This window comes from Cyprinus carpio, chromosome B25, assembly GCF_018340385.1.
Source record: "Cyprinus carpio isolate SPL01 chromosome B25, ASM1834038v1, whole genome shotgun sequence".
Taxonomy (NCBI): Eukaryota; Metazoa; Chordata; class Actinopteri; order Cypriniformes; family Cyprinidae; genus Cyprinus; species Cyprinus carpio.
Window position 1 is genome coordinate 8,811,659 of NC_056621.1, and position 24,618 is coordinate 8,836,276.

The 24,618-nt window shown below is 35.3% G+C and overlaps 1 protein-coding gene across 1 annotated transcript in view; it reads left to right on the forward strand.

Moving 5' to 3' along the window:
* Positions 1-24,618, forward strand: part of LOC109069815 (cytosolic carboxypeptidase 4-like) — a 151,104-nt gene that overhangs the window by 33,739 nt on the left and 92,747 nt on the right. The window contains 6 exon segments of the mRNA XM_042752827.1: positions 5,949-6,157; positions 6,494-6,662; positions 10,237-10,301; positions 11,951-12,067; positions 19,299-19,684; positions 24,500-24,583. Of these exon segments, the coding sequence (XP_042608761.1) occupies positions 5,949-6,157; positions 6,494-6,662; positions 10,237-10,301; positions 11,951-12,067; positions 19,299-19,684; positions 24,500-24,583 (1,030 nt within the window).

Genomic DNA, 24,618 nt, shown 5'->3' on the forward strand with positions numbered 1-24,618 from the left:
GGGATACAAGCCAAAGAAGTAGATACACAACACAGTTTCGGCTCTCCATTATAAAATATTATTCCCATAGCATCAGAGGCAACCCAGAACACTGTGAAAGTGTTGTTCTTTTTTTCTTATGTCCTTTTGTAATTCCATCACCGATTGTTTTGCACGCATGTGGAAGTAAATACTGTTGACCTTCATATAGCAAACACTCCCGCCGCTTTCTGCCACGGCCTCCATTAGATGCACTGAGTGCACAGTGCGATTGGCTGCTTTCCAACCCCTTCATTAGAAGCCAGGAGACTTTGGACCGAGAGTCCGGCAAACTCTCTCACATGGAGCCCCCTGCCCCTTTTCTGAGCGTCTTCGGCTGGAGAGATTTATGGAGGAACCAGCTGAATACTGAGATTGCAGGATTTCTTTTAAAACAAGGAGAGTGGAAATTCTTTTGACAGTTTCGCAGCGGGCTTTCAAACATTGATTTAATAATGTCACTTCAATCCTGGAAAGAGATCAGTGGAAGTCACACAGTGAATCTCCTGCTCAGATACTGTAGATAGATAGATAGATAGATAGATAGATAGATAGATAGATAGATAGATAGATAGATAGATAGCAACCAAAATGAGCTAGAATTAAAATGGCATTAAAATGCATCAATTTCCATTTGACGCAATACCAAATGGCCATTTAATCATAACTGATTCCCGTGCAACCGTTTTAGATGTTTGTGAAGTCCCAGAGGTGGATTTGTAAAAACGTTTGCATAAGTCGTGGGTACAAAAATACCTCTATTTATTTGTACGCATGAACTACAATATCCACTTCACCAGTAGCATTGTGAAGAGCTGTTTTCTGTTTGTAATGCTATTAGTGAATTTCTGAAACCACAAAGCAGATCAACATGAAGTAGTTGGTCCCAAAAGACACAAAGTTTAGTGCAGTGCAGCAAACATTTAGTTCATTTGAACAGGCAGTTTGGTTAAGGGTTTCTACTGACAGATAAACAAGTGAAGAGGCATCTAATCCAATGCCTCTTTTGCTAGTACCAAAACGTCGTTTTAAACTGGTAACGGAGGCTTGAGACGTTGATAGCATTCTAATGCAGTTATAAATGAAGTTATTAGAAAGAGAGCGAGAGTGACAGAGACACACACAGAGAGAGAGAGAGAGAGTACCTCTGTTGCAGCGTCTCTAAACAGCGCTGTTATTACATAACTAGTGAGAAATGTCATGTGTAGCCTTTAAGTTGCTACACTGTATAGGCTAACTGATAAAATCGTCAGGGCAGCGCTGACAACACCTTTTTGTGCAAACTGCATGACCGTTATTATAGCTTTACGATTTGCGAAGGCATATGGAACTGTAATGCGGTCAAGAGAGCTGCCTGGAAACTACTTTCGCCGTGCATTTTCCCAGAAAATAATTGAACACCTCAGAACGTTCTTAAGCCAATCAGATTCAAGCATTCAACGGCCCCGTAGTATATACAGGTCCTTCTCAAAAAATTAGCATATTGTGAAAAAGTTCATTATTTTCCATAATGTAATGATAAAAAATTAAACTTTCATATATTTAGATTCATTGCACACCAACTGAAATATTTCAGGTGTTTTATTGTTTTTAATACTGATGATTTTGGCATACAGCTCATGAAAACTCCAAATTCAACCCAAAAATTCCTATCTTAGCATATCATGAAAAGGATTCTCTAAACGAGCTATTAACCTAATCATCTGAATCAACTAATTAACTCTAAACACCTGCAAAAGATTCCTGAGGCTTTTAAAAACTCCCAGCCTGGTTTCATTACTCAAAACCGCAATCATGGGTAAAGACTGCCGAACTGACTGCTGTCCCAGAAGGCCATCATTGACACCCTCAAGCGAGAGGGTAAGACACAGAAAGAAATTTCTGAACGAATAGGCTGTTCCCAGAGTGCTGTATCAAGGCACCTCAGTGGGAAAATCTGTGGGGAAGAAATAAGTGTGGCAAAAAACGCTGCACAACGAGAAGAGGTGACCGGACCCTGAGGAAGATTGTAACCGATTCCAGACCTTGGGGGGACCTGCGGAAGCAGTGGACTGAGTCTGGAGTTCAACATCCAGAGCCACCCCCGTGTGCTTTTGAACCAGAAACAGCGGAAGAAGCGCCTGAACTGGGCTACAGAGAAGCAGCACTGGACTGTTGCTCCGTGGTCCAAAATACTTTTTTCGGATGAAAGCAAATTTTGCATGTCATTCGGAAATCAAGGTGCCAGAGTCTGGAGGAAGACTTGGGAGAAGGAAATGCCAAAATGCCTGAAGTCCAGTGTCAAGTCAGTGATGGTCTGGGGTGCCATGTCAGCTGCTGGTGTTGGTCCACTGTGTTTTATCAAGGGCAGGGTCAATGCAGCTAGCTATCAGGAGATTTGGAGCACTTCATGCTTCCATCTGCTGAAAAGCTTTATGGAGATGAAGATTTCGTTTTTCAGCACGACCTGGCACTGCTCACAGTGCCAAAACCACTGGTAAATGGTTTACTGACCATGGTTATACTGTGCTCAATTGGCTGCTGCCAACTCTCCTGACCTGAACCCCATAGAGAATCTGTGGGGATATTGTGAAGAGAAGTTGAGAGACGCAAGACCCAACACTCTGGATGAGCTTAAGGCCGCTATCGAAGCATCATGGCGGCCTCCATAACACCTCAGCAGGTGCCACAGGCTGATTGCCTCCATGCCACGCCGCATTGAAGCAGTCATTTCTGCAAAAAGGATTCCCGACCAAGTATTGATTGCATAACTGAAACATAATTATTTGAAGGTTGGCTTTTTTTGTATTAAAAACACTTTTCTTTTATTGGTCGGATGAAATATGCTAATTTTTTGAGATAGGAGTTTTGGTTTTTCATGAGCTGTATGCCAAAATCATCAGTTAAAAGACCTGAAATATTTCAGTTGGTGTGCAATGAATCTAAAATATATGAAAGTTTAATTTTTATCATACATTATGGAAAATAATGAACTTTTTCACAATATGCAATTTTTTTCAAGGACCTGTGTATAAGATATATATATATATATAATATATATATATATATATATATATATATTATATATATATCATAATATATATTATATATATATAGTAACATTTTTATCATTAATTTTGTTTTACATTTTTCTTTATTTTTATTTTTAGATTATTGTAAAAAAAATATATTTCTATTATATTTATTTTGTTTGTTTTGTTATAAGGCAGCTTTGCTTTTTTTGCAGAGAAGAATTCATTTTAGTATACGTAGTATAATCTAAGTATTTTTATGCTTATTTCAGTATTGCCTTGTTAGCTTAGCAACATGCTAATCTCTAGCAGACCACAAACACAGTCGTAAAGTGTAAAAACCGCTCTGAATTAAGTGTTAATTCATATAAAACACTGAAAACTATAAGCACAGCAATGAGGTAAAACTTTTTTTTTTGGTTCATCTGAAGCTATTACTACATGAGGTCGCTTTCTGAATCCTAGTGGAAAGCTTGTGTATAAAGTAATGTGACAATTTTGATAATAAATATCAGAAGTTAATTTGGTTGCTAAGGTACAGATTATTGCCAATAACATAGAATTGCATCCCTGGTGTTATATTTCTTCTCAGTCAATATTCTTAATTAGAATTGACAGGAAATGTTGTACATTTAAGAAGGAAACCTAACTGTCACAGTAAGAGGAGAGAAATATAGTAACAAATGTTAGATTCAATCTTCTTGTTATATCAATTATATAATTATATATAGTTTATTAAGTTAAGTTTAAGCTAAGTTTATGCATTTAGCAGACGCTTTTATCCAAAGCGACTTACAGTGCATTCAGGCTATCAATTTTTACCTATCAAGTGTTCCCTGGGAATCGAACCCCCAACCTTGCGCTTGTTAACACAATGCTCTACAACTTGAGCTATAGGAGCATTGAGCTATATCTATAGCATATATATAATATATATATATATATATATGATGGATGTCATATATATATATATATATATTAGATATATATAATATATATAATATATATATTTGGATTGTTGGATGTATTTTTTGATATTTGATATTTTGTATATATGATAAATATTTATATATGATTGATTTGATGTCTACAACAAAGATGTATGATGCATGTTACACAGCAACGTTAGAAATCAAGCCATCAGTGTCCTAATATTTAGTACAACAAGACCCTTACTAGTGCTCATATTCTTGTTCATGATATACTGATTGACGACATGGAGAATAAGGGTGCTATGAGACACAACCGCGCTTACCTCAGGCACCAGACCTGTCACTGGCTTAAAGAACGGAAATTAAGTCTTCTCCCAGAGTGGCTCTTTCTCAGCCATCTTGTTTTTGATCTCATTTAACCTTTTGTGCCATACTAAGAAATATTTTTGCACGCTTTTTTTGTTCTCTCTCCATCGTCCCAGTGTTATTGCATTCTGTTGATATGGCTCTTTAGTGCCTGAATGATGTATGTTCTTATTACATTTTATTAATAAACAGCACAACAGAGCGTGACATGAGAAAGTGAGAGAGAAAGAGAGGTCAATTTGAATATGAATGATACATACAGATGCTTCCAATAAATATTAGTCTGTTTCTAACATGCTAGCTAGCAAAAAAAGTTATTTTTCTACCAAAAACAAATCTGGCGTGTATTCAAATGAACACTGTGTTCTTTGTTAAATGGATGTCAGCCTCTTAGACTTTAATTATTCAAGAGCCTTCTGGACAAAGGACTTGGAAGGAATGATGATGAATGATATGCATCTTTTTTGGTACATTAAGACCCAGACAAATAATAATGCTATTGCACATGAGCAAGTTTTTTTTTTTTTTCTTCCTCTCTAGACTCTGCCAGCAGTGGTAATGAACAAAAGTTGAGTCATTTCTTTAATGTTACTATTACTGTTAGCATAGTTTTTGCCAACAAAATGTAGCACAAGATTAAAATGCTGCTAAACTGTTTTTCTGTTCACCGTATTTAGCATCGTACAATTTAGTGAATCAGTTTGTTAAGATGATTCAAACAGAAATGTTTCAGTGATTCACAGAAGTCTTAGTTTGTCATCTTGTTTCTTTTTAGAGCAAACTGTGTAGTTAGCTTTAGCTGTTAGCAGTTTCTAGTGTAGCTAGCTATGATTAGCCTTTAGCTCGGTAAGCTGTTGTCTGGTAAACATATTCTAACAAAACATTTCATGCTGTCTGAATGAACATCTTAATTTCTATAAATATAAATTTTCCATCAAGTACCGGTGTAGTGGAGCAAAACGTGCTGCCAACACATGTTCTGGATACTTTTCTTCATATTGTAACACTTTCTGATTCATTTTTGATGGTTTCATTCAGTGAACTGGTTCAAACAAATGGTTTACCGATTCCCAAAGGTCTGCATGCATTATTTTGTCTTTTAATAGCTAAATATTTAGTTAGCTTCAGTGTAGGTTTGTTAAGAGCGTGTACTGTAGCTAACTACTGTTATTATAATTAGCATTTAGCTTTGAAAGCTAAGTTTGTAGTAGCTTCTCAAACACTGTTTGCCAGACGTATTCTCTGATGAAACATCACATTTTTAAGGTTGCTGGTCAGGCTGAAGATTTTAATTGATATTCACTTGCTGTAAATATCAAGTCAGCTGTTTTTCAGTAATATAAACTTTGATCTGGCTTGAATCAATTCTCAAGGTAAGGTTACATTAGCCAATGTTTGGCAAAAGGTTTTGGCCTCGTAAAAAAAAAAATAAAAAAAAAATCCCAATCGTGTGTTTCTTATTAAAAAAGACAGGATTTAAATTCCTAAAATTTGCTAATTAATGCTAAATGTGACCACATTTTTTACTGCTTTAGGGAGAATCTTTGAATGTTTCATGCAAACTGTATTATAAACATCCTGAATTATAAAGATACTGAACGTTCTCTTTGTTCTTCTAAAGAGGTCAACTGTCGGACTGCTGTTGCAAAAGGCTACATCGCGGATCTTCTGAAGCTGTACGAAGACTGGCACAACAATGACGTCAACCTTAAGAACATTCCTATCCGTAGAGCCCTACTTCATTGTCTGCAATGTGCCGCCAACTCAGCTGTGGGCAGAGATGCCCTGGTCACCGAAGGTGGCATTAGTCTTCTCTTCCAGACCACTCAGGTGATATTTCAGTCAGCTATTTGGTCCCAAAGTTATTGTTACATCTCCTATCCTGGTGTTTTTTTGTGCAGTTGAACTTTTTATTGCTACCTTTTGTAATTACATTTCTCTACTCCTAATGCTTTTATTATTTCCCCTTTTGAATCACACTGTGATTTTTATCGGCCTTGCTAAGTAAACTGGACCCAGTCATTACCAGATGCTCTAACTGTCTGCTAATGTGCTGTAAAGAAGCAAATTTTAGCTTCTGATGCATTTTTTGCCCAGAGGAAATGTCGCTTGGAAATCACATGTAGCGCCTTGAAGTGTTTCTAACTGATTTCATTTCGTCTGAAGACCTGCTTGACCATGAAAGGCCTCGAATCTCTGGTGGAACCGGCGATCCAGCTGATGAGGAAGTGCAATCCCAAAGTCCCTCTTCCACTGACCTCAGATAAGAGCGTCTTCAGCTTTCCTCTTCCTGGGCAGCCTGTCGATGACTGGGATGCTGATTTAGGACTTTACGGTAAACTTTATGTTCCTTTGGTTTTTAAGCCAGGTTCTTTATTACACTGCCAAACACCCAACAGTTACTATTATTCTCCTCTCACAGTGTGTCCGTAAGGGACACAGAGTCTGTCCCACTAGAGATATTTAGCCTTTACACACTGCCTCTGGCTATTAGTGCCTGTCAAAGTCCTTATCGGCCAGGCCAAATTTGCCGTCGTTATCACATAGGCGCTGGGCATTTAATGACTCTAGAAAATTCTTTCAATGTCAACACAATATATTCCAATAATCCTTTATTAGACTTCGATAGCAAGAATAGTGTAATGTAGAGTACGTGAGCTGGGAAAGTTCATAGTGTTTATATCCAGACCACTCATTGATTCCCTCCAAGCATCAAATTGCTTTTCATGAATTAATACAATTCTAAACAAATATATAGACTGGATAAAAAACAAAAGGTGGATTATAATGCACTGGACACATGAACATGTCTACATCAACATCTAATTAAAAATGTTGACACTTTACAGCTACTGAGCCATTTCAATTGCCCTGTCTGAAAATGATTTTTCTGTATATTACTCTACATTCCAGAAAATCATTCATTGTAATTCTTGAGAGAAAAAAAACACAGATAAGTTGCATCAGTTTATAAGTCACATTTTATTACATAGAATGTAAAATGCTATTAAATATAAACACCATAAACATTTTTTAGTTCCTTACTCCACAACAGATCCTTTAAATTTAATGGTATTTTGAACTGGAATGAACAATGTAGTTAAAACAAACATAAATTGTTGTGTAATTCATTAAAAACAACATTTATTATAAACAATTTTTTAAAGTGAAACTGTCAGCATGTGGGAAATGTGCTTTACAAGTAAACTCACATACCTCTGTAATTTTATATAAAATAAAACAGACATTAATATAAAATAAAATGTAGAATATATTCACAATTTACATTTATATATTCAGAATTATTTATATTCAGATTTACAACTATATATTCAGATTTTTAAATAATTATTTCCTGTTTGGTACCTCATATTAGTATTATATCAGTACACTATATATTATACAATGTACATATTATATGATTTATCAGTATTATGTATTATTATTATTTACTAGTAAATACAAATATATAAATAAATATAACAATATAAATTATATATATACAAACACACACCCAGTGTTGTTATATATTATTTTAATTTTTATTATATTATTATTTATTATGATATTTTATTTAATCAATTAATAAAGTGTGTTTGTACTTCAACACAATAATAATACTGATATAGCAACAATTTCTAAATATAAAATAAAATATAATAACAAAAAAATAAATATAATAATTTCTAAAATTGTATTCCTGGAATGCACATTGCTTATTTAATTTTATAGCCCAAACTCCCTAAAACAGTGTAAGCTGTGATTGTTCAGACCTGTGCTGTGAAGTAAATGTCAATACTAGTCGCTGTTAAAGCAGGCAATGTGAGACATCACTTGTTTTAAAACAAGATTCAGAGACCATTTTGATTTGGATGCATTTTTCCGAACAGTCGTGTAATGCTGTACAGCAGTATTGTGCATAAATTACTACCGTGCAACCCTCTTTTAGCAGACGTGTTTCTTTTCGACTAGGTCATCAAATGCAAATGCTCTCTTTGAACAAGGTCAGAACCTGTGCAGCAGTAAACAGAGCAAAGGAAAACAAAAAGCAGAAGACATGCTTGCCCAGAAAGCAGCAGATTGCTCTTCGCTGACCCACAATAGTCTATACTCACTTGTTTTGCAGGGAGCTCTGAGGTGGTTGCCCAGGCAACCCTGCCCTTTGTGGCTGCTTGACTCAATACCGCATAGTGAAGCGTGTTAGCGTGCACGTCTGTATGTACTTACCACATATCACCACCACACGTGCTTCACTAATACGCCAAAGCCCAAGAGTGCAGATTATTGTTGTTGATGTACACACACTTTTCACACAATAACTTATAGATCCAGACACCACATGAGAGTTTTCCTGCTGGGCTGTTCACACTAATGAGTTTCCAGCTGCATTTATCTCGAACAAGAAAGCCAGAGAGCTGGGAAGGCCGATATCAGACCGAACACAATGATTATCTGTTTATCGTAAAAAAAAAAAAAAAAAAAAAAAGTGCGGTTGACTTGTTATACCTGGCGGAATGATGCATGTTGCCTGCGACCCGCCCTGCTTACTAACTAATCAAGGACTTTCTTCAGGTTTTTAGCACAATTGCTAACATGCTAACCGCTAACATTAGCTTCTTTACTGACATCAAATGCTTCTATATGGAAAGCTGCTTGTCTGGCCAGGCAGATAAGATGATATTAATCTTCAAGACGCCCAGATTCGAGTGGACTGAATCTCTAGCACTTCCTTGTCACTTCATTTCAACTATCTTATTAGTTTTAAGCTGTGAAAATCACAGGAAAACACCCTCAGGTGATGTAAGAGATTACAGCGGTGGTTTAGTATCATCTTTCTGTTATATGTACAGACCCGGTTAAAAAAAAACCCAGTTAAAACCAGCCTATGGTGGTTTGCTGGTCTTGCTGGCCACTATGCTGATCAGACTAGTCTGTTTCGATGGTTTTCAGAGGGTTTTGAGGCGCTTCGATGGCAGCTGAACCAACTTAGACTAGCTTTTTAAAAATGAAACGGCTTCTTTTAACATGAAATTACCTTGTAAAGCTTAAATGTGGTTTTGACATGTTAGCAATGCTGCCATTAACATTATTAGCACTCATAAACTGGGTTGTATTACTTCACAACCTCACACTAAAATATATGACTTGTCATCATTTATCACATGGTTAATTTACTCTGCTTTCATGCCAAACCAGATACCTTGAACGCCATTTTTTAAAAAAAAAATTATATAACCAGTCATTTGGTTTAGCAAAGATAGTTGTAAAATTATAGTGATTTTAGAGTTATGTTTTGATCTGCAGTCATCATTTCAGATGAAAGTCTGTGAAGCGTATTCAGCAGAGGGTCTGACTACATTTATTTCAGTTTCAGTTTATCTCTACAAATGAATATTATTTTAAAGAATCAAAGGTGTGTTTTAATTATTATTATTATTATTATTATTAAAACCTATTTAATCAGTTATTAGTTCAAATGTGTAGATATAATTTAAATATTTCCATCGTCATATTTATTTAAAATGTATATATTTGTATTTGCTATATACATTATATAATAATAAATAATGATGATAAATTATATAATATATACTGATATAATGTATACTGATACTATATGATGTGCTGATATAATACTAATTGTAAAAAAAATATAAACTGTATAATATAAAATAATATATAACACAGATGAATGTATTTAATTAAATAACACTTCATTTGTTGTAATTTATCTATATTGGACATAAATAAATCTAGCATTTTTAATAGTTTTTTTATTTTTATTTTCAGTTTAATTAATTTAGAGGGGAAATGTGTTTTAACTGAATTTAACTGCCATATTTTGTTCATCTTGACATTTATGTCTTAGTCTTGCATGTGGTTTATCTTTCTTTCTTCCTTATTGAAAGATGACAGTTTAGAAGATGACAGTGATGAAGACGCGGAGAACGAGGAGCCAGACAACAGGGACTACGTGAGTGTTTTGAGATTTGTTCTGGAGGAAAACGTGAGCTGCACCTTCAACACATGCACACATCACGAACCTGCGTCGTAATTTTGACAGAGCGAACGATGTGTGCATAAATTCCACTGATTCATTTTCCCTCCTAAAATGTGATTGAAGAGCAGGTTCTGCGTGTGACAGGAGCCTGACACAAGCGACTTCCTGTTCTCACATAACTTCAATAATAGGTCCCCTGATTCAGCCATAAATCAATGACTTCACAATCCTGTTTCTGCTGAGACGCCAACACCAAACCAAAGTGCTGCTTTCCTCTTCGGCCATCTTCAGATACTGCTAATGCATTTCTCTGTTTCCATGTCTGTGCCCCATGGTCTTGCCACAACATGGTGCTTTATGCCTACTCTGTAGTGCAAAGGCATGACAGTGAAAAATGACCCATGTTGGTTAGTTGTGACCCTAATATGCCCACATGCGAGATAAGCCCTCTTGTACTTTTATTTTACAAGTACAGTATTATTTGATTTGACAGGCCTCAAGATATTCTACTTTACTAGTATCAGGTGACAAAATAGGCATTTGGGTACTGATAAAAAAAAATGTTAAACTCAAAGATGAATTGATCAAATACAACCTGATTTTTTTTTTGGTATTTTATTCCATTTCTAAATTGTATTGGACAGTCACTTGGAAAAGAGATGCCCTCAAAAGATGCTACCTTTGTAAAAAAAAAAAAAAAAAAAAAAGATAGATTGACACGCAATTTAGTAATTTAATTTAGTTTTGTTCATGTCAAAACACAGGTGTTTAGATGAGATGATATTCTTTGATTTAATACCTTATTGGAAAAAGACTAATAAATGAAATGCAATGTAATATGTATACACACACACACACACACACACACACACACACACACACACACACACACACACACACACACACACACACACACACCTTTAAATTAGTTTTATTTTTCTTGAGCCAAAAAAACCCTGAATATACAACATTTTTTTTAATAACCTTTAAATTAGTTTTATTTTTACTGAATACTTTCTTTTAATTTAAATTAAATTAAACTGCATTTTGAAGTTTACTTTAACAGAAGTAGTCAGGCTCAGAACACATCCACAATCATTATTAATGCTTTGTTTTAATTTAAATTAAATTATATATATATAATATATATATATATCAATCATTAAAATAATTACCTTAGATGAAAGAATGCACTTTAATTTAATACTCACTTTAGTGGAAAGTTATTCAGTTGTCTGTAAAAACCATGGAAAACTTTTTTCTTTTTTTATTGGTGGGCTTAATAGGGACACTACCTGATTTCTGTTTCCTAGTGGCACAGAAGAGAACCGCACAAATCGTCTTGTTCCTATGTATGTGTAATAGTGACATTTACAGCACAGCTGGAGGGGTGACCGCTTACTTGTGCCTCACCTGGAAAATAAGGTGTGTAATTGCTGTTTGTCCGCTGCTTGGCCCACTTGCCATAAACAAAGAAAGAGTAAAGGTCAGAGCCTGCTGCATTCTATTGGGTGGAGCTGGTCACATGCCCTCTGGTCCTCACAAGCTGTGACAGGGGAAGATATATATGTTTCAGTTTGCAGAGTGAACAGCATTTATAGCTCTGTGTTTCTCCATGGCAGGAGGATGACCTGGAAACAGACGTGAACAAGCTGCGTCCCCAACCAGAGCCCGACCGGACACTAGAGCAGCTGGGCCAATATGTGCGCCTCTGCCCTGAGCTGCACCATGACTTCCAGGTGAACGTTTTTGCCTTCTGTAGCAGGAAACACACAGCATTGCACCAAAATTCCTACATCAACAGAACTTACAGATTTCCAGTTAATCTCAAATGACAGCATTTGTGACCAATTTCACTTGTTTTCTTAAAAAATATAGAGGTTACAATGAGGCTCTTACAACTGAAGTACAAGGGGACATTATTGGAGGCTTTAAAAACTAAAATGTGAATGAAGCTTGCATTAATTTTCTGTCATAACTTGTGCATTTGAATTGTACAGCCATTTATGGTTTATGCCGCTATGGCAATGAAGATCAAACTTGGTATAATTCACATAGAAAAGCTTAGGAATTGATTTATATCACAACTAAATCAAATGGATATTAATTAACTAATTAATTAATGGTTTATTTGATCACATTTCAGATGCATAATGTAAGTGCCTCACTGTGGGTTGGAATTGAACAGTGTATATATATATATATATATATATATATATATATATATATATATATATATATATATATATATATATATATATATATATTAGAAATACAGCACTTGATCATGAAATGGTACAGGAAATACATTTTTTCTTTAAAACAGTGTAGCTGATAATTCATGCACAATAAGACCATGCATTAAGAATGTAAATGGGGTGAATTGTGATTTCATGTTGACTTTAATCTGCTCTGGAGAAATATTTCAAAGAGGTTTTTTGAAACTGTCAGCATCTCTGGGGTTTAGTTGTTGCAGCCAGGCGTGAAAGTTACGAGTGTACTGCTCTTAATGGCAGACACCCAGGATAAAGTTTATATGGAGTGTCTCTAAGAGCACTAGGGGTGAATATGGACCTTGTGTGGAAGCAGTAAGAGATTTTGATGGGAGCAGGATGTGCTATAATACCTACTGCTACTGCACCACTGTGCAGCTTAAGAGCACAACAGGGACACGGCTTGTACTGAAAATTACCTCATTATGCTTTAAAAAAAATCAGACACTTGTGCTTCGGCTTCTTACAATGGCTGCATTTTTGCCTCACACTTCATATTAATAGAGTGATTTTGTTCCGGTTTTTGCTGTCCTGAAGAATTCTGGGGGAAAATGAGGAACATCTTGTTGGCAGAATATCCACAGGAAATGATTCATCTAATCTCTCAGAGGTTACAATAATTATGTGGTAGGTTTTCACTTATTAGTCAAAGAAAAATATGTGTGTGAATTCATGTGTATCTTGCTTTCACTGAAAAAAAAAAAAAAAAAAAAAACATTCAAAAAAATGTTGACCAAAAAAAACAAAAAAAAAAGTTATTTTAAATATACACCTTTGGGCCCAGAAGCCATGGATATTTTTCTAATGTAATAATAATAATAATAATAATAATAACAATAATAATAATAATACATTATTATTATTATTACAATTTGGGATAGGGGTTAACAATTTGATTTCTCATTACATACATAGGATATATTATATTATATTATATTATATTATATTATATTATATTATATTATATTATATTATATTATATTATATTATATTATATTATATTATATTATATTATATTGTATCAATTTGAGAATACATGAATATTTACATTTCAATTTGTGAATGAGAATTTATGCTTAAGTTATATATTAGATATTTAAACATTATTATTATTTTATTATTATTATTATTATTATTATTATTATTATTATTACATTTGGGATTAGGGATTAGGAATTTGGATTCTCCTTTGTGCAAGCCATACGTTGTAGACCTATATATTATTATAGGGATATATTGTAGGCCTATATATCATATATCATATCATATCATATCATATCAATCATATATATATAGTCATAATCATATCATATCATATCATAATCATATCAGGAATTGGGATTCTCATTTAGATAGATAGATAGATAGATAGATAGATAGATAGATAGATAGATAGATAGATAGATAGATAGATAGATAGATAGATAGATAGATAGATAGATAGATAGATAGATAAAATTAAATTATGGAAACAGGTTGTTTCAGAATATCTGGAGATTTTACCCTTCTGGTATTAACCCTGCTGCGGGTCAACCAACCATAGGGCCATTGACAGAAATAAATGATGACATTTCAAGTTCCATAATATGTTCAGTGTGACTCTTCATTTTAAATGTGTCACCACTCTTCCCATCATGAGCGACTGCTATGGTCTTGATTGATGGCTCCTCTCGCAGCACAATTACACGCCTGCGGCTGTCTTGCAGAAATCCCTGCATGGCTGCCTTTAGCATGCGGATGAGTTCAAACTAATAGAAATGTCAACACACCTCCGGTTCATCAACGTTCAACTCCCTCCTTATTCAGACGCTGCCACTATTTTAATTCAAATCATATAGCATGATGTACTACTGCTGTTAAAAAGCGTCTTTTCTTTGGTTCATTCCCTCCTGCACGTATTAATGTTGTAATTCAGCTCTCCAAAGGAAATGACGAGCTACTAATTCACTTTTTTGTTTCAATTTAACATTTTTAAAATTCAATTCTGTCTGCAAATTCTAGACATAAAGGCCAAGCAATTCCTAGAAACACATGCTTCTTCCTCATAATGACAGGTTATTAAAGGCATAGTTCACCCAAAATTGATAATTCATTATTTACTCACTCATCTTGTGTTTGATGTATTTGTCGCATTTATATGCACAATTAATTTTCTGTTTAATACTACAGCTCTATTAAATATATTACAATTGTTGGCATCATGAAAAAATTCATTCATTCATTCAACTTGCTCAAAGTAGTATAAAACTGGATTTTTGGAATTTTACAATTATTTTATTTTTTATTATTATTATTTTTTTTTTAACCAGAAATTCAATTTGTGAATTTGAATTCACATTATATTTAATTATGTTATGTTATATTGTTTTGTTTTATTTTTACACACTTATATTATATTATACATTATTAAATATATAAATAAATAAATAATTCATATATTAATGTATATATTAGTCAAACTTTTCCTATTCATGTATTTGATGTATTTCTCCCGTTATCATTAAGAACCACTGTGATCTGGAGACGCTGTGACTGGATTGGATGCAGGGGTTGTAATCACATCGCTGCATTATGCATGCTGTGCAAAATACCAAGATGAAAAGAATTTACAGCAGGACATTCATGCCAATCAGTTCCCCACTATTAATCTTGCATGACAACGATGTTGCACCTGTAATCTTCAGGCCAAAACAAAGGTCATGATTAAATGGGTTTAATTCTTAGTATCACGCTAGGATTCCGAAGAAGAGAACACAGGTAAAACTACAGAGCTGTCAAAAATATTTCAGGCTAGATAAAGGGTTGAGTTGTGGAACATAAGCCTGAGAAAGCGAGATTGGCACGGTGTTGCGCTCTCAGAGGGAGGGGAATGGAAGGGTCCCTTCCCCTGAGGACTCGCCTCGGGATAACATGTTTCCCTTTGATCTCCAACGCTTTGTGTGATACTCTACAGGAGAGCCAGGAATTGAAAATTAGATGTGCATTTCATTCAGCATGACACCAACATACTAGTTCTGCTGACTAAGCCCAAGACTCGATATGAATAAGAGTCTTTTTGTTTTGTTCCCATCACAGTTCTTTAGTCAAGTGTTTACTGTATTTACAGTACAGTATAATTGACCATTTAGTTTAGTTTCCAGTTGATAGAAATATCACTGTGATTTGGCAGTAGGCTATGAGTGTCATATTGTGTTCATCCACAGTTTGATGGCACAAGTGTGTAAATAAAAAAAGAGACAACTTTTTACACATAAGTGAGGGACAGTGTACAGTGCGTGTGACGAAAATTTGGTCATCAGAACAGTATGCGCGTACTGTACGCGCACCACCCCATTTTTGTAACCATGTGTACTTTGTATGCTATGTGTGAAGTTATTTTGTATTAATTGGTTTTTCAACAAGGTGGCAACACTGTCCAGAGCCATTGTTTCAGAGGAGAAAACAAAACTAAAGAGAAGGAACAACAACAATAAAATAGCGGAGACTGCAACAACAACAGACGCTCACATTGACAAGCGATTGTGTGCGAGAGGGTATGAGACAGCTCAGCTGTGGTTTAAAAGAGTTCAAAAATATTTGTTACTGTATCAGTCCTAACTTAACGGGGAAAAACAGAACAGACACTGGACTTGGATGAAGCTTTCTAAAGTGTGTGTCGACCACCCGCATTCGCTCACAACATCAAATGGAGTATACTGTATTCGCATTCAACTGTACACATACGCTAGCGTACACATACAAAAATTAAGTATACTTTGGGCTTAAGGCTGCTCTCAGCTGGTTCATGAGCGCTGAACGCCCGCTGACGCTCTGGAACTCATATCTAAAAAAAAGTGGAAGCAAATTTTCAAATAGACATCGTCTTTATTAACAGACTGCATTTTTTTTCTTTTTATTTGTATAGCACTTTTCACGATACAAATAGTTGCAAAGCAGATTTACAGAATATTTAGTTTTTGAGCATATTTGAAGTCTAAACAAGTACATTCTCGACATTCTGTGACACAAAAACAGTATTATTCTAAAAAATTATAGTGGATTTGGGCATCTGCCACGACACTCGTTGTTTGAACAACCACAAGCGGAGTAATACAAATGGTGAAATGTGTTTGAGTTGTTTTTTGTTGTTGGGTTTTTTTTGTGTTTTGTTCATTTGCGCATGTGGAACATCCTATGGGTTCTGTACATAGATTGGTTCTGTACTGAAATTAGTTCACCTATTTCGAGACTTCGGGTTTTTTGAGTCATTTGTTCATCACGTGACAGCACCATAGCTTAACCTATGCAGTTTGGGCCGGAAAGAGAATTGATTAGTTCATCTCTCGAGTCTTTGGGTTTTTCGAGTCGTTCGTTCATCACGTGACAGCCCCATACTTAACCAATGCAGTCTGAGCCGGAAAGAGAATTGATTAGTTCATCTATCGAGTCTTCGAGTTTTTCGAGTCATTCGTTCGAAAAAAGATTTGTTCATTTAGCTGAACGAGACTCAAAGGTCCGAGTCGATAAAATGCTGTTATCTACGTTGCCTGTGAGAGGACATGGTCGGTTCACTTAGTTTTGTCGTGGCCACGAAATAATAATTCGTGGGAACGTCATATTATGTCGTGGCCACGAGATCATTTTGACGAGGTAACGACATCCTTATGCAAGCACCACAGTAGCCGTCACTGGCACGTAATAAAGTCCCGTAGCCAAGGCATATGGTTATTATAATAATTTAATGATGAAATATTTTCTATAATAAATATGTATAATATTTTTTTATTTATTAATAATAAATTATTAATGAATACATCTCTGATAAACCCGGGTTGCTATGATCACGCAGGTTTGATTACGCATTAAACTCGTGGCCACAAGAAAAACATGTTGTATCATATATAATATGCATGGAAAAGGCTCTTGATAAGATTTGGTAACCAAAAAGAACAGTTTTGGTTATTGATGTGATTTGGTAACCAAAAAGAACAGTTTTATAAAATATAATACAAAATTTGTTTTTATAGTTTGTTTTTGAATTAAAGGAATATTGTTTTTTAGAATTAAAGGAAAATATTTTTTTAATATAATTTAGTTTTTTATTGGAATTTTCAGGTAATAAATTTAGTTTTGAATTGGAATTTTCATAAAATAGTTTTCAATGGAACAAATTTTTAATTCTTATATGTTTTTATGCAAAGCTTCAATGACCACACTTTTAAAATATCTTTTATAAATCAATAAATTTAGTTTTTAATTGGTTTTTTTAGGTTTTTTAGTTTTTTTAACAGTGTATGTGGCAACTCAAATCAGATTCTGTGCATTTGCAAACCTATTAGCCAGTAATATCAATTTTGAATTGAGTTTGACAGCTGCGGAAAACTTCCCCAAATGTATCACAATTGTGCTAATTTACCTATTATTTTATGTGCTGATTTCAAAAACGTCAAGCGTGAATAGCTTTTAATGGTTGGTGGATTGGGTAATTGAATTGACCTCAAACAGATTCGTTCGTTCCCTTTGCGAATTGAATCTCTGCTTTTTCCCTCTCACCCACTCGTAGGAACAACCGAGCACACGTTCCCCGAGTCCCACTCCCAGAGCTCATCAAAAGGGCCGTTGTACTTGTCTGTATCAAGTTCATGATTAAAATAAGTCTTTGAAAAAAACATCTCGGTGCTGCTACATTCTTTTAGTGTTATTTGTGGTTTTGAAAAACGAATATGACAAAGCGAGCCCCCTGAGATACAATATACAGCCTCAGACCCGAGACGTTTTTATACAGCAAAGGTTCATTTATATTAATGCATCCCCTGCTATTGGTATTCATGGAAGCTGTGGCATCTTTGTGCTTACACATATTTTTAGGTGTGTGAAGAGGGGAAAAAAAGTAAAATTCAAATGCAATGAAGTAGCAGAGGGTGCAGTACTAAAGTTTTGTATCTAACAAATTCACTTTGATGGTATACAGTTTATGTGCACTGCGGCGAAGATCAGAGCAAACATGGGACGGCGTTCAGAAACTAAGATCTTCCGTAGGGAGGTGAGCACAGATGATGGAAGCTTTTATCGGCACGATATGTGCAGAATTTTCCCCAGTCAGCACATCATGTCTATCGTGTTTCTTGGGCCTTCTCGAATTCACCTGGAGAGCCTGGGAATTGGACCACGGGTCTTTTTCCTCACTGAGTTTATGGAAATGCATGAGACGTGAGCTTAAATTGTTATTTGGTTGCTCTAAAAGCAGCCAGGGCCCTTGGCTATTTTGATACAGTTCATTTTATGCCTGTCAAAGACTGTAATTGGACGACCCTATTTGCTGTCAGTATCACCCTTTTGAAGTCAATAGAAAGCTGGAAGTGATGTGCACCACTTTGGGCTGCATTCTCAAAACAATTCCTTATCCTTTTTGGCTTTTCTCCCTCAATAGTCTCTAAAGAAATGCTTTAATTTCCTTCACAGTTTATTTTGGGCTGTTATTCTGCAGTGCTGCACTGAGCGGTTGACGGTGCCAGGGGGAAAACAGAATATCTTGTGGGTGATGTTTACTGTAATCTTTGTCTCCTTTTTTGCCGTTTTTCTCCTACACCTTTGATTTGAGAGTTGCTGATGTGGCCAAAAGTACAGAGAGCTGACATCTGTGGATGCTCTTGAATTTTTTTTCCCCTGAAAATCAACATTAGCTTTGCAGCTTCTCTCTAAAAATCATGTCTTCTAGGATTTGGACTCCAGCTCTGAGGTTGCTGAAAGCTCGGACGATGACAGCACTCTGGAGGGAGATTTAAACGACGAGACACAGAGTGACCAGAGAGGCTCCGACCTGCCCTCCGATCGAGATGAACACCACCTCCACACGAGCGACTTCCATAAGCATTACCTCAATTGCTCTAGGAGAGGCCAAAAAGGTCACTCTAGTATGGTGGACAGGCTTCTGGAGAAGTACGGGATCTGCATTCCCAACCATGATCCACGTCTCTATGCCGCCACTGCAGCCAATACAAAGTCTATAGCTGGATACTCCATACTAGCCTTCCCTGACTTCTGGGGACACCTGCCCCCACAAGAGCAAGAGCCCATGGCTAAAAGACCACAACATGTGCAGAGGTGAGAAATCATGTCTTTCATTTCAATTTTGTTCTGCTCAAGGAATAGGGTGGATGGGTTGTCTAACATAATGGTTCTAACGACATGTTCCTTTTTTTTTTTTTTTTTTTTTTTTACACATTATTATTATTAAAATGTTACAACTTGTTTTTATAATGTTATAAACTTATTCTTGGTGTTTTTTCCGCCATTGAAAATTAACATTGTATCAAATATGTTACCAAGTTTACCACTGATAAAATTGCGCCAGAATATAAGAACAATTCTTCCCTGATTTATCCCATGTCAACAGAACATATATACAGTGTTTTCTGTTGCATGGTTGCATTCAGTTTATCAAATGCATACATTTTGCAAAGCATACTTTTTCTAAACAGCTACGAGTCTGTATTGCAATAACAATTGTGATTAAACATCAAGGAGCTCTCTGTTTACCTGTGATCACATTTAATGTTCAATATTAAAAGATTTAAGAAGACATTTGCTTTGAGAGACAAATCTGGGTAGAATTACTCTAGTGTTTTATTGCTCATAAAAACTGTGCCATTAGAGACTGCAGCAAGAAAAACAACAGAAAACTGTTTGATTCCAAAAAGACGCTTTCAAAACCTCCCCAAAGATGCCTTAATTTGTGCTTTAGTTTTTCTATTCTATGTTCCATATTCCAGCACTTTTCAACCTTTTAGCTGCTTGTGTTACGTTTGCATGCTGAAATTTCCAGAAAGAAATAATGCAAATATTAGACTTCATTTATAAGCTGATTTGTCTCTAAATCAGATCATGTGGATGCAATTTAAGGCCTATTCTCCATCCTTACTTACACATTGCCAAATGCAAATGATTGTAAATATTGTCATTAAACTCACTGTAAGTACAAATTAAATTCATTAAAATATTCCTTTTTGAGTTAAACTCTCTTGCCTTAAGTGAGTCGTTCTGCTTTTGCTGGTTGCTTTGCTTTACAGACACCCAAAAGACTCTTTTCTACTGAGGAAAAGCCCTTAAATCTATATCTAATTATGGTAGCCCCTTTAAAAAACTTGTTTTTGCCGAAACTTTCTTCAATGTGGAAGGGAGAGATTAAAGGAAATAGACATTTATTTCAGTCAATTCTGTAGTTTATTGTGTTTCCTCAAGGGTAAGATAGTTTTTATGGGTTCTGTTGGTGTTATTTTAACATAAAAGTATTTTTTTTTTTTAATTAGGTTTAAAAAGAAAGTGTCAGACAGCCAGAGACATTTAGAAAAAAAGTGACAGTTTTAATTCCACATATTGCTTCCTACTCACACATTAACTTTAGAGAAGTCTGAAACATTTGCATTTGACATGATATGCCTGACACATCATTTTGATAATATTTGCAGGAAAATGGTTCATCATAATGCCTTTTCTACCCTTTGTAATGTTCTATACTCAGAATTTAAGGTTAATGAAAGACAGAATGCTTATTTATGTCTTATTGTTTTATAGTTCTTCCTATGAAGTAAACATTCTGATGAGGGCGCTCTCAGTTTATTGCCAGCCACGGCGGACAGTTAACTTTGTTTTTTGCTCATTCATTCAACCCCATTATCATCTGAAATTTGCTCTCTGGATTGGAGCATCCACACAGATTGCCATACCCCCCCCTCCACCCCACGCGTTTTTTTGTTTTGTTTTTTTTCGTATGGGGAGAGGGGTTTTTTTTTTTTTTTTTTTTTGAAAAAAGAGATATTGTGCACAAAAAAAAAAGAGAATTTTCCAATTAGCCTCATACAAGGCAAAAAAAGATGAGGCACCATAGGTTTGATTTGGAAATGGCATCAACCAAACAGAGTTGAGAACGACCCGCCATTATTAGTGCTTTAGGTAGACGTCTGCTTATTATTTCACCAGACCGCTTAATAGGTGTAATATAGCATATAGCTTTGCTCATTACTCATTTGTTGAAGTAATATCTAATGATACGACTGTCACAACCTTTGTATGTCAACCTTTTGTTTTAGGCCCTGGATTTGTGGAACAGCGGTTATTTTTTACATGCACTCCACTTCAAACTTCATTTCAGTATTAAATTTTGTTTATGAAATGCAGAAGTTTCGTTTCAAAAGCATTTCTAAATTCAATTCATATTTCCAACATGCCCCCCCACCCCCCAAATAACGAAGTGGTTAAAAAAACTGTGAGCTACCACCATACATACCACCACATAGTGTTTTGCAGAAAGAGCTTCCTTTGCAGGTGAGACAAATATACAGGTACTGTCATAAACAATAAAGCTAATAAAGCTAGCTACTATAGTTAAACTTTAAAATGATAGTTCACCCAGACATGAGAATTGTTTCAAGAACACTGGGTCTTGTTCACTAAGTATGCGTATGCACAAATTTGTGTGTGAAACCTGTGTACGAATGTTTTCACGAACAAATCATGATGCACTAAAACTTTCGTACTAAAATTTATTCTAAATTTAAGAAAAATTATAGGAACAGCTATAAGCACACATACGCAAAAATCACACTCTGTCCCATCTTAATAATCTATATATGATATATATATATATATACAGCGGGTAAAATAAGTATTGAACACATCATCATTTTTCTCAGTAAATATATTTCTAAAGGTGCTGTTGGCATGAAATTTTCACCAGATGTCAGTAACAATTCAAGTAATCCATACATACAAATAAAGCAAAACAAATAAGTTCAGAAATTAAGTTCTGTGTAATAAAATAGAATGACACAGGAAAAAAAGTATTGAATACATGAAGACAGGGAGCTGCAAAAAGGCATGGAATGCCAAGACACCAGCTGAAATCTATCAGTAATTAGATAGCAATCCTGCCCCTTGTCAGTGGAAATTAACATTAGTTTCAGTCTCAACTGATGGCCTATAAAAAGGTGTCTCATGACTTACGTTTCACACAAGAAACATTTCATGATGGGTAAAAGCAAAGAGCTTTCTCAAGAGCTTCACAACCTTATTGTTGCAAAACATACTAACGGCATAAGGATTTCTATACTTCTAAATGTTAAAGTGAGCATTGTTGGGGCCATAATCCGGAAGTGGAAAGAACATCATTTCACCATAAACTGGCCACGACCAGGTGCTCCTCGCAAGATTTCTGACAGAGCAGTGAATAAATTTATCAGAAATGTTGTCCAAGAGCCAAGGATCACTTGTGGAGAGCTTCAGAAAGACCTGGAATTAGCATATACAACTGTTTCAAAGAAAATAAGTACAATAAGTAAGTAATGCACTTAACCGTCTGTGGCCTGTATGCACGGTCACCACACAACACTCTATTGCTGAAGAACAAGCATGTTGAAGCTTGTTTAAAGTCTGCTGCACAACATTTAGACAAGCCTGTGACATACTGGGAGAATCTAGTATGGTCAGAGGAGACAAAAATTTTACTCTTTGGATGCCATAATACACACCATGTTTGGAGGTCAAATGGCACTGCACATCACCCCTAAAACATTATGGTGTAGCACTGGCAAAATTCATATAACTGAAGGAAGTATCAATGGAAAAATGTACTGAGACATTATTGATAAAAATCATCTGCAATCTACCAGGATGATGAAGATGAAATGAGGGTGGACGTTCCAGCGAAACAATGATCCCAAACACACAGCTAAGGAAACTCTCATTTGGTTTCAGAGAAAGGAAGTAAAGCTGCTAGAATGGCCAGCCAATCACCTGGCAGATTCTCCATACAGGTGGCGTCTTGAAGCTGTCATTACCAACAAAGGCTTTTTTACGAGGTATTAAATACATTTCAGTAAGCGTGTTCAATACTTTTTCCCCTGGGCCATTCCATTTTATTACACAGAACTTAATTTCTGAACTTATTTGTATTGTTTTCTTTGTATGTGTGGGTTACTTGGGTTGTTACCGACATCTGGTGAAAATTTCATGTCAACAGCACTTTGCATTGCTCAAAGATCCGGCAAGAGCACATCTGAAGACAACGTGCGTCATATGGGGTTGTGTGGTGCATCTTTGACAAGAGTGATGAAAGGCTGTAAATGAAAGCGTGTGCAGAAACCCTTGTATGGAGATGGTCTGGGTGTGTTTTATGCAAATGACTAACCTTGTGCACGTGGCGACTCATTTAGAATGCTCCGAATTCACTAATATTTTGACACGTTTAAGAACAAATTCATGTGCGTACACACGTGTTGTGAATTAGGCAAAAAGTTTACATGAGAAGTTCGAATGTGCGTATAAATATGAATAATCTACACAATTAATGAATGAGACCCAATGCTGGTATAATAAGTATGAATGAAGAATGAGGCTGTTGTCTGAAAATTGAAGTCGTTATTATGACTTACAACATCGTAAGCCATTGTAATTGCATGGAAGAGTCATAGAATTGTGGAACTGATGTACATTGAACTGGATTCATGAATGAATTGTTGAGGCCAGTCTTGTGAGTTAAATCAATTGAAAAGATTTAAATCAAAACAATGATTCCTTCACAAATCTAACAAGGTATAACAGTATAACATGATAATATTGCAATATAGCTTGCAAGTATATATGGACCAATTTTATTCTTTAATTTATGACTCATACATGTGGTTTATTTTACCTAATCTAGTTTCTTCATTCATTAAAGGGATAGTTCACCCAAAATGAAAATTCATTAATTACTCACCCTCATGTCACTCCAAACCCAGGGTTTTGACTGCATATACACAGACTTTTTAAAATATATTAAAATATAAATATTTTATATATATATATATAAATGAGTTCTACTTTTGGAAACCAAAGCTGTGGTTCATTGATAGTTTATTTATTTATTTTTCAATGTTCCAGAAAGAAAGTTTTCGAAGACATCCAGCGTCTCATCTGTCCAGAGGACATCATCAACAAGGTTATTTTTGACATGGACGATCACAGGTAACATGCTGCTATTTTTTTTTTTTTTTTTTTTT